Here is an 11361-nt window from a genome sequence, read left to right as displayed (position 1 = left end):
TATTGTAATAGGAAAGCGTGAGAGCTCTCATTATTTGTGATTCAGATGTAGGGTGAGATTTAAAAATAACAATAGGCTGAGATTACCATTTTTTCATGAGAGATTTTGAAAGAGAAAGTTGGGAAAAAATGGATTAGGGCCTTAGGAAGTCTGTTGGCTTAAAAAAAATGAAGAATTTGCCTCGTTTCCATTCAATTATTTGATGGATGGACAAAAAATAAGAAAAAATAAAAGTTATTATCCTTAAAATGAATTCCCGTAATCACTACGATCAAAATCGAACAAGACCTAACTTTTGGGATAAAAAATTAAAATTTTTCTAACGACAAGCAACACACATTGCTTTTCCGTCTAAAACTTAATAACGTGATGCATATAACCACTAAATTACAAGAATATTTTAAAAAGTATGAAATCAGTATCACCAAACTCTAGTATTAAATTACAGTTTCCCTCAACGTATTGCATCTGCATGATCACACAAGTTGACATATCAAAGGCCTCTCCACGTCTATATAATGGACCATCGAATGAAACTCTCACTGGCATCTTGAAACAAGCAAAGCCATGGCAGCTCAACGCGGCTGCATCACTCTACAAGTTGTACTATTTCTGATCATTTGCTCATCATTTGCAAGCACAGGGTTTGGAGCAACAAACGACACTTCGCTCAATCTCACCCGCACCAGCTTCCCCAAAGGCTTTGTATTCGGAGCTTCCTCGTCTGCTTATCAAGTAATTAAACATCTCCGTCTGCATTACTTTCTCTTTGACTTGCATTTGTAATTCACAGCAAAATGTTTTTTTAGTTTCATAAAATAAGGACAAAATATATTTTAGTACTACAACTATGCCAGGTGTCGTTTTTAGTTCCATAAAATTCATAATTGCGTACTTTTAATCCCAAATAATCACGTACGTCGTACGTTGTGGTTCTGGGACTAAAAAGGCTCAAAATCACATTTTTTGGGACTAAAAGGACCTGATTTTGAATTTTATAGGACTAAAAACGTCACTTACCACAGTCGTGGTACAAAAAAAAAATCTGCCCTCATTTATAGGACTAGAAAAACATTTTGCCCTTCGTTTTACGTCCCATAAACCCTAATTTTTTTCATTCATGCAAACCTTTGGGCTTTACGTCTGATCTTTCTGTTTGGTTTAATTGTTTGGTAGTATGAAGGCGCTGCGTCTGAAGATGGGAGAGCACCAAGTATATGGGACACTTACGCCCACCAATTTCCAGGTTCATTTTTGTGACGCACAATTTTTCCTTTCTTTAAACTCCTATAAATCTAAAGGATTTACACCAAGAATTTTGAAATATTAATTTCATCAATTCAAATATTAAAGTAAATGAATATGATTGTCCACTTTTTTTGAACTGTACACCAATCATACGATAAAGATGCATTGCACTTGCTATATATTAGATTAAGTTTAGTCAAGGCGACCCAAACTAAACTTTCCCATATTATAGTCTATCCACATTTTGCTTACCCAATTAGTTCTATGTATTGCATTTCTTTTTTTTGTTTTTTTTTTTTTGCATCTAAAAGTTAAAGTTATATAATCTATTACTTACAATCTTGACAAGTTTACAGAGAGAATCGCTGACCGCAGCAACGGTGACGTGGCGGTCGACTTCTATCATCCGTACAAGGTAGTTTCTGGATTCTAAATAAATTTGTCTTCGATAAAGCAGTATGTATAATTTAATAAAGCTGAATTTTATTATATTATTTGTTTATATAATTTAATAAAAGAGAGTTGTCATAACTGCTTACATATTTTAACTTTAAATGTGTCTAAATAAAAAATCACTGAAAAAATTAAGTGATCAAAGAGAAAGTTATTTATGAATATCAGTCGTCAAAAAAACTATGATGTAAGATGAAGAAAAAAAAATATGATAAGAAATGAATTTAAGGATAAATTTGAGTATTCAAAAATTGGTACGATAAAATATTTTCTTTTATAATAATATAGTCAAATACTTTAAAAACAAAATGTAACATTTTATAAGATATTTGAATTTATAAAATTTTATAAATAATTTTAATTAAATATCGACGGCACATTTATTCTTTTTTTACCTGTAAATAAGTTTAATCGATTCATCTTGCGTTTGAATTTTTTTCCCACTGCTTTGATTATTAATTGTTAGTGAAAATATGATGTGGCAGGAGGACGTGAAGTTGCTAAAGGATATCGGATTCGATGCTTTCAGAATGTCCATTTCTTGGTCACGAGTATTACCAAGTACGTAAAATCAAAGAGAAGATTTTAAAATCTTATAAGCCCATTTAGAAAATTAATTCAAGGAGTTCCTAAGATACCTTTTATAATTTAAAAATGAGCTTACGTAATTCATCCAAATATTTTAATTTTTTTAAGAAACAAATAAGATTTAAGACTAATAAATTAAAAAAATGTCCTACAATTAAGATATGGAAATTTTTTTTTTTTAAAAAAAAAGAAAAAATTAATCAAACCCCTCTCTTGATTTTATTTTTTATTCTTACATATATACTTAATATAATATACCCCGCAGGTGGGAAGTTAAGTGGGGGAGTGAACCAGGAAGGAATCGACTTTTACAACAATGTCATCAACGAGCTTCTTGCAAATGGTGACTAAATTCATATATCTTGTCTTCTTAAATTATTTGTCGAACTCCATGTTTTTAAGTTTTCTTGTTTTATTTGTCACTTGAAATAAATGGACAGGTATAACTCCATTTGTAACTATATTTCACTGGGATCTTCCCCAAGCCTTACAAGATGAATACTTGGGATTTCTAAGTCCTCACATTATGTAAGTCAAATTTACATATAATTACTATTAAAGTAATACATGCGTGAGAATAAAAGAAGAACTGAGTATTATATATTATGGTGGCAGTGATGATTATAAAGATTTTGCGGAGCTTTGCTTCAAGGAGTTTGGGGATCGTGTTAAGCATTGGGCGACACTTAATGAGCCGTATATATTCTCCAGTGGTGGCTATGATGGAGGCCTCACTGGCAACGCAGCCCCCGGGAGATGCTCCAACAGGGCTATCTGTGCGGAAGGGAATTCAGCAACTGAACCTTATATCGTCGGTCATAATTTACTTCTTTGCCACGCAACAGCTGTCAAACTATACAGGGAGAAATATCAGGTTAATTATTCTCGTTTCATGCACAGAACAATTTTGTGCATATACAAATGGTAATCGGATGATAAGAGTTAAAATGAGTCGAGTTAAATCAAAGGCATCATACAAGCACTATATTTAGTTCGTTTGTTGATAAAATCTTAGTTCTAGCAGTAAATTTGTCATAAGATTATACGTAAACAACAATTAAATAATGAAGTATATCAAATTCATATAAAATAAAAAAAATATCCATTTACATCAAGAAATTCAAACTCATGATGATCTCAACCGTGTAAACCTAATATACTTGATTCATTATTCTACGTACCCTGAATTTAAAGTTCTTGATTAATCTAAAGTTGCCAGTATTTATGTTGCAGGCAATTCAAAAGGGAGACATAGGAATTGTACTAATAACTCATTGGTTTGTACCATATTCAAGCAGCAGACTCGACGTTAGAGCAGCACGACGAGCTCTTGATTTTATGTATGGATGGTGAGTATATATACATATAAGTAAGTTTATAATGTCAAACTTTGAATTGTCAATTGTCAAAAATTGAAACCAAGTTTGGTAATTTCCAGCACTGAAAATTCTTTTTTTTTTTTTTTTTTTGAATTTGTAGGTTTATTCACCCAATAGTTTATGGGGATTATCCAACAACCATGAGATCCATTGTGAGAGATCGATTGCCAAAATTCACAAAGGAGGAGGAGACATTGGTCAAAGGATCCTTTGATTATGTGGGAATTAATTATTATACGGGGAATTTTGCAAAACACGTTGTCACTAGTGGAAATGTTAGCAGCTCAACGGATAATAGAGCCAGTCTTTCAAGTAAGTTTTGACATTAGTATAATTAAGAATAATAAAATAAATTATATTCAATTTACATAAATTGAAAAAAAATATTTATATGTTTGGTGAAACTCAAACCTATGACTTTGAACTTGTTTATTGAATTTCAGTCTTAATTATGGTTTAGTCGCACTTTGATATAATGATTCCTGCAAAACTTTGATGTTATGTTTTCTGAATTGTTTGACAGCTCAAGCCAATGGTGTACACATCGGCACACCTGTAAGTTGTCATCTAGAGTTCTTATAAGCCGTTTATAAATTATGTTGTCGGATTAATTTTTATAATATCTCAACCTCATAATTTCAGACTGCAGTGAGCTATTTCGATGATTATCCGAAAGGACTTCATGATCTTCTGGTCTACACCAAGGAGAGATACAACAATCCAACCATTTATATAACAGAAACTGGTAAATTAAAGCATTCTTGTACAGTGGTATTCTATATATTGATGAGGTACGAAATCGTATATTCGATCACATATCGTCCCCAATCTTCAAGAGGAGAACCTGTGGAACAGAAAACACGTTAACTAGTCAGGTCGTAGCCCGACGAAGGTGCTCCGACGCTCAAGTTAGAATGGGATTGGAGAAGAATCTTAGGCAGGAAAATCTAGGAATATTAAAGAATGAAAATTGCCTTCATCATCGGAATCTCCTTTTATTTATACAGTTAAAACCTTCAATATATTGCTTGCCACGTGTCAGGCGCATATGCCTTCTGAGCCCTCCAATCAAGCAATAGATTGTAGATAATATGCCAGGATCGCGCTGGTGGCTAAGAATCCGCGATCCGATCTGCTAACCCCGCCACTTAACTGATCATTACCATATATAGGATCTGGTTTGAATTTGGTAATGCCAGCTGTCGTTTATGGATGGCGCTAAGGGCATATCAGTCTTTTTGCAAATCAACGCTCATCATATATAATCAGAAGAAATGTGACTTTTTGTTAGGGTTAGTTACTATAACCACCTCTTAAAAAACTGAAAAATTACTATAATAAAAAATAAAAAATTATGGTAATATTGATTAACTACTGACTATGTAACAACTATTGACCACTGTTTTTGTAAGTGAAAAAAGAATATCAGTTGTAGTTAAATGGGTAAAATTTGTTTTAATCCCCAACATTTGATTTCAAACTTCAAAATCTTTCATATCCTTTCAAATCACTTCAAGTTTTTACCTTTGGTAGGTAATTTTCATATTTACCTTATAAAATATTTTCTCTTTTGCAAAGAAAATAATTTTAGACTTTTAGTCCCTCACTTTTTATTTTTAATTTGCAATTTGGTCCCTCACAATAAATTTTAAAACATATAACTACTATAATTAGAAAAATATATCATTCGTCAATTATCTAGATATAAGTTGATCGATGATGTATAAATCTGCTTATTATGAATTCAATGAAATTAAAATTTTCAAATAAAAGAGCACTTGAATAATTAAGTTAGAAAAAAAAAGTTTAAATAAAAAAATATAGCAAAAGTTTTCAAAAAAATTCTGAAATTAGAACATAAGTAACAAAATAAGTATGTTAGTCAAAATGTTGAAGAATGGGTTATAATTTCAAAAAATTTTAAATAACAAAATATAGCAAAAGTTTTGAAATGTTGATGACTAAAGTAAGTTGACCTATCTAAAATTTATAATATAAATGTTGATTAATTGTGATTAAAATATAATTTTTTTGTACTGATTTTATTTAATTGTGATTGATAATATTAATTTATCATAATTGTTAAGCTATAGTCATTTAATGTATAAAAAGAAAATTCCGTGTTGGAGGATGTTTGATTTAATTTCTTTTATACTAATTCTAGGTATGACCGATGGTAATAACGTTACTGAAGTTGCTATTAATGACAATGGAAGGATTAACTTCTACAATGGTCATATTCGGGCGACTCACCGAGCCATCGAGTAAGTTTAATTTTTAATTAATTAATTGTTTTTATTTATTTGGAAAAGTAACAAACTCACAAAAGTAAAAAACAAATCATCTGTTGGAACTATATCTATACTGTTAATTAATTAAATTGGTGTATTAATAAATTGTTTAAATTAGATAGATCGAATATTGATGTATTTCTAAATTCAGATAATCACAACAAAATAATTAAATAAAGATATTGTAAGTAAAAAAATAATAAATATTGTCAATTTGTATATGTTAAAAGTTTAAGCACACACATTGGATGTGCCGCCAACGATACTTGCTCTTTGATGAGTCAAGGTCAAGCCAATATATTTTTGTTCGAAAGCTTGTAAGCCGGCTCAAGATTTTTTTTTCTATTTTTTATTTTTAAGTACTTTTATATATTTAACTACGTATATAATAGTTTGTCAAGTTAATAAATAAAATATTTATAATATATTAGAATTATATTCAAGCAATATCTCATATTTTAATTTTATAGCTTCATAAAAGTATGGTATTTCAATATGTTTCTAAAACTAAGCATAATCAATAATTTAACATGTTTTTATTATTTTTGTCTAAATTATTATTTAATATATAATACATTTGAATTTTATTGTTATATTTTAATATTAATTTATAGTTTCTAACAATTGAAAATATTTTATATATTTATTTGTGAGTACATATTTGTACCAAGATTATGTAATTACTTGGATAATTTTATATATATTTTTTATACGTTTACTGATTATGTTACCACTAAACTAATATTATATATATAATAAAAATAATATGAAGTTGTATATTCCTGACATTAGATTGACATATGCTTTGTAATTAATAATTAATATTATAAATTATTAGTTATTGATTTTTTAAAATTATTTAATAGTTGAAGAAAATTAAGAATATATTTTTATTAGATGCAAAGTAATTTGCGCTTATCAATCTAAAATAATTAATAAATTTTCGCGGAGCTTGAGTTTACCACCGCTATTCGAAATCATAGGAGTTGATATTAAACATAATTGTGTGTAAAACTCTCTAATTTGTCATTAAAATCAATCTATGTATATTATCATTACAATTTCTTAAAAAATTCATCAAGGTCAAAAATTAACTACTAGAAATAAAAATAAATTATGTGTGTAATTGATACTGATAATTTTAGATTTATTGTTGGCAGAGAAGGTGTAAATGTGAAAGGTTTCTTTGCATGGTCGTTTTTGGACAACTTTGAATGGGTATCAGGTTACACTCAACGATATGGAATTACCTATATTGATTACATGGATGGACTTACAAGAATTCCCAAAAAGTCCGCTACTTGGTTCAAGAATTTCTTGAATGCAATAAGATCAGAGTTTAGTTGCTATCGATCAACTAGTAACTTTTAGGGAATGTTTAGTTTGTGTGTGTATATTTTCCAATATCGTAAATGTTTGATTTGTGTTATATTAGATTATCTATTGTATTGTCAAATAATTGGTCGGAATGTATTTGACATCAGAATTATAATAGTAAAAGACAATGTTAATCCCTTTTTTATTTGTCTGTGAGAAATATGACGGAGAATGTGAGTGATAAATTGAAAAAGTAAATTTAATTAATAAGTTTATTTTTATTAGAATAAATTATAACAAATGATTGGTTATGATGTACGATATGAGAAACTCGTGATAAATGGATGATGGTTGATAGCTACCAGTTATCATCCAACCATGTGTGATAAACCAAATAGGTGTCTAGCATTGATGTAGTATTTTATTTAAATGATGTGTCTAGTCAATAACCTTTTCCAAGCATCTTTTTCGATTGGATATGTCTAGTCAATGGTACATTTCCAACTTCTATAAATAGTCACTCCCATTTCATTTCATTTAGTCAACTTGAAAAGCATTTTAGAGCATTTCAAAGTATTTTTTGTTTTGTCATTTTTCAAAATTTGTAGCGCTGCTACTTTGAGATTGTAAGTTTGGAGATAAATTACCATCACAGTTAGCACTTGATGGAGCAATAATTATCTTAAAGATAGGAGGTCTAACTCTTTCTCGACTTCCTAATACACAACTACCGCATATCCTTCAATTTTTCACAAGTTTAAGACAATCATTTATTGTTATGTATTATGGGTACTAAGTATGTTGCTGCTACTAATCCGGTAACTATAGTTGTCTAAACACTTGTTGCACACCCTATTGCTACCAAAAGGAAAGGTTGGAGAAATTCTCTAGCAATGACTTTAGGAGATGCCAATTTACTTTACTACGTTGAAGCTAGCTAAGTTCTGAGGGGGAAATTAATTTCCGAAAGAGGATTGAATTTAATGTATGGGGACATGGGGGATTTCTATGGAAAAACTACATCCTCACGACTTGAGTGATGTGTTATACAATGTATATACCTTAGCTAAGACTGCAAAAGCTCTTTGGGGATTCTTAGAGAAAAGAGAAAGAAAATGGACATTAAGTCATAATTTTTAAATGATGATATAGATTAAGAGATCTACACAGAATAACCTAAAGGGTTTGTTGTCCTACCCAAAAAAGAAGGTCAGTAGACTGATCAAGTCGTGTCGGGGATTAAACAAGCTCCTAAACAATGCCATTAAAAATTTAACAAAATAATGTAGTCAAATAACTTCAAGGTCAAAAAGTGTAATAAATGTGTCTATGATTGAAACCGATGAAGAATAGTCGGAGGTGGTAGATGAAGGTGGAGGGAGCTACTCTAACCTTTACAAGCAGTATTCAGCAATTGATGAGATACTAAGGTTATAAGTCCACTTAATTGATCTAATGAATGTAACATTAACGTATTAATCTAACAAGTAAAGATTTTCCTAAGTTGAGGTTTTTCATGAATTAATATGATATACTCTTCCAAGTTATACCAAATCTATTATTACCAAAAAATTAGTGGATTCCTTCTTTCTACGGCTCCTGATAATAATGCATTAAGATCTGTGAAATTTATATAACTAGATCAATCATTCATATGTATGCCTTCATATCATTAATTCACATAATGAATTACCCTATTCACTATGCAGAATCCCCTTCTAACTCATCAGCCTAATCGAAAAGATGATCAACTTCTCAAATTATAATAATAAGCATAATAATTCATGGAATATAAAAATAAAGTCGTAGATTAGTCTAAAAAAAGTATTCAAGATAGAAAAGTTTTAGAAAAAAAAAGTAAATTAGTTCATAGTAACTAAATCTAAAACAAAGAAGGAAAATTAAGAAAAGTTCATGAACTAGAAAATCGGGCTTGAGCTGTCACTCTAGTGCCGGATTGACTGCTCCATGTGTCTGCTTGTTTTTCTCCCTTGCCCGGACATGTATTCCATGTTTTTTTCTTCGAAACTTGGCCAAATCGTCAACGTGTTTTCTGTACTTTTATCTTAAGAAATTCGACAAATCCCATGCTTCCCTTGACTTCTCTCTTTTGTACTAGTTCCTAATCCTGTTAGTAGAGGAAAAGAATCCCCATATAATCAATTTCTTTTTCTTTCCTTCCTAAGCCTTTTTCAACCAAAATTCTAAGAATAAATACAAGAAAAAAAAATGTTGGGCCACATAAAATTAACAACAGAGAATAGGTTGGAGAATCCTCATTTTTCACCCCATTGCATATTTGATTACCCGTAGTCACGGGTTAGACAGTTTAATTACCCGTCGTGTCCACAGTTTATCAGAAATGCGCTAGACAAAGAGCACACATCTGATAAGCCGTGGTCATAGCTTATCAAATATTCCCTGGACAGAGAATGGCCATTTGATAACATGGCGTATCTCATGTTTGCTCTGGCTTCAAAACAACATGTCAGAACCATATATCCAATATTTTCCCACTTGGTCCACCTATTCAATAATCAAAGTTCCATCTCAAAGGGGTCAAATAAGAAATAAATGAGTAGTATCTTCCAAGTATTACAATGCACTATATTTCTAACCCACACGATAACACAACTTAAATAAATAAGCTATATGCTTATTTAGGATCCCAAAACGATATTGTTTTCTCAAATTTAAATTTGCACACTAAAGTGAGAAAATACAACAACTGAATATGAGTTTCATTAAACATAACAATTGTATTAGTTAAAGGATCAACTATCATCAACTTAGTACTAATGTGTTCAATGACCATTTTTTGTTCTTTAACACGTTCCCTTATGGCTAAATACCTAATGCTGATATGTTTACTTCAATTTCCACCCTTGTTTTAGCCGTAAAGACAACTAAATTATCATAATACATCATTAATGGTTTAGAAATTGAATCATTATTCTCAACCCAGATATGAAAATCTTTAAACACAGACTGTGTGAAGTTGCCTTAAGGCAAGATACGCACTTAGATTCCATAGTGAAAGTAGCAATCAAAGTCTGTTTTGCACTCCTCCACAACACAGCTCCATTGGCAATCAACACAACTAGCAAAGTCCGAATTAGAGTGCCCAACAACTTCCAAATTCTCAGTTTGCCTATACATAAGCATGTAGTTCTTTGTCCTTTAAGATATCTCATGCCTTTCTTTGCAACCTTCCAGTGATCCAAACCCGAATTACTCTAATATCTTTTCCAACATCCCCATGGCAAATGCAATGTTAGGCCATGTACAGACTTGAGCATACATAAGGTTTCCAATAGCAGAAGCATATGGGATATCCTTTATCTGTTTCCGTTCGAGGTCATTCCTTGAACATTGTTTCAAATGTAACTTGTCACCCTTCACAACGGGAGATACACTAGGTAAACAATCTTTCATCTGAAATCTTTTTATGACCTTAGTCATGTAGTTTTTCTTAGAAAATCTCAAAATACATCGAGATCTATCTCTATGAACCTTGATGCCAATAACATATGATAACCTTGATGCCAATAACATATGATACCTCACTGATGTCGTTCATTTCAAAATTCTTAGAAAGAAATTATTTCACTTCACAGTAAAATACCATCTACATAAAGTACAAGAAAAACAAGTTTTGCTCCAACTAACCATCTGGTATATAGATTTTGATCTATGATATTCTCTACAAATCCAAATGAAAAGATAACATCACAAAATTTTAAGTACTACTGATGGGATGCTTGTTTTAGAACATATATAAATTTCTTAAGCTTACATACCAAGTGCTCACTGTTATTAAACAAGAATCCTTCAGGTTGCTTCTTATAAACCTCTTCCTCTAGTCAGCATTTAGAGATGCTATTTTCATGTCCATTTGATGAAAATCCATATCAAAATAGGCAATAAATGCCATGATAGTACGGAGTGAATCTTTTTTGGATATAGGAGAAAAGGTTTCCATGTAATCGATTCCTTCCCTTTAAATGAATCCCTTAGCTACAAGTTTTATTTATATGTTTTGATGTTGCCTAATGAGTCTTTCTTTGTTTTAAAAAACCCACTTA

The 11361-nt window shown here is 30.7% G+C and overlaps 1 protein-coding gene across 1 annotated transcript; it reads left to right on the top strand.

The window, feature by feature from the left end:
- The first annotated feature begins 562 nt into the window (after window positions 1–562).
- LOC148785066 (beta-glucosidase 12-like) lies at window positions 563–4538 on the top strand. The gene is made up of 11 exons (XM_088875559.1): window positions 563–735; window positions 1177–1246; window positions 1605–1663; window positions 2187–2262; window positions 2555–2632; window positions 2730–2817; window positions 2905–3163; window positions 3523–3638; window positions 3769–3980; window positions 4192–4223; window positions 4311–4538. The coding sequence occupies exons 1-11, from the start codon at window positions 568–570 to the stop codon at window positions 4533–4535; spliced, it is 1383 nt and encodes a 460-aa protein (XP_088731685.1). The 5' UTR covers window positions 563–567; the 3' UTR covers window positions 4536–4538.
- Window positions 4539–11361: the final 6823 nt, after the last annotated feature.

Source organism: Sesamum indicum, linkage group LG11, assembly GCF_026168435.1.
Source record: "Sesamum indicum cultivar Baizhima isolate 11 linkage group LG11, ASM2616843v1, whole genome shotgun sequence".
Classification (NCBI taxonomy): Eukaryota; Viridiplantae; Streptophyta; class Magnoliopsida; order Lamiales; family Pedaliaceae; genus Sesamum; species Sesamum indicum.
Note: the sequence above shows the minus strand (reverse complement) of the source record. Positions and strands in the feature narration are given on the sequence as shown.

Excerpts from the sequence above, each read along its gene's own strand:
- LOC148785066 (XM_088875559.1), top strand. The coding sequence starts at position 568 with ATGGCAGCTCAACGCGGCTGCATCACTCTACAAGTTGTACTATTTCTG. Across the intron at positions 2,633-2,729 it reads CAACGAGCTTCTTGCAAATG|GTATAACTCCATTTGTAACT; the intron begins GTGACTAAATTC and ends ATAAATGGACAG. Across the intron at positions 4,224-4,310 it reads GTGTACACATCGGCACACCT|ACTGCAGTGAGCTATTTCGA; the intron begins GTAAGTTGTCAT and ends TCATAATTTCAG.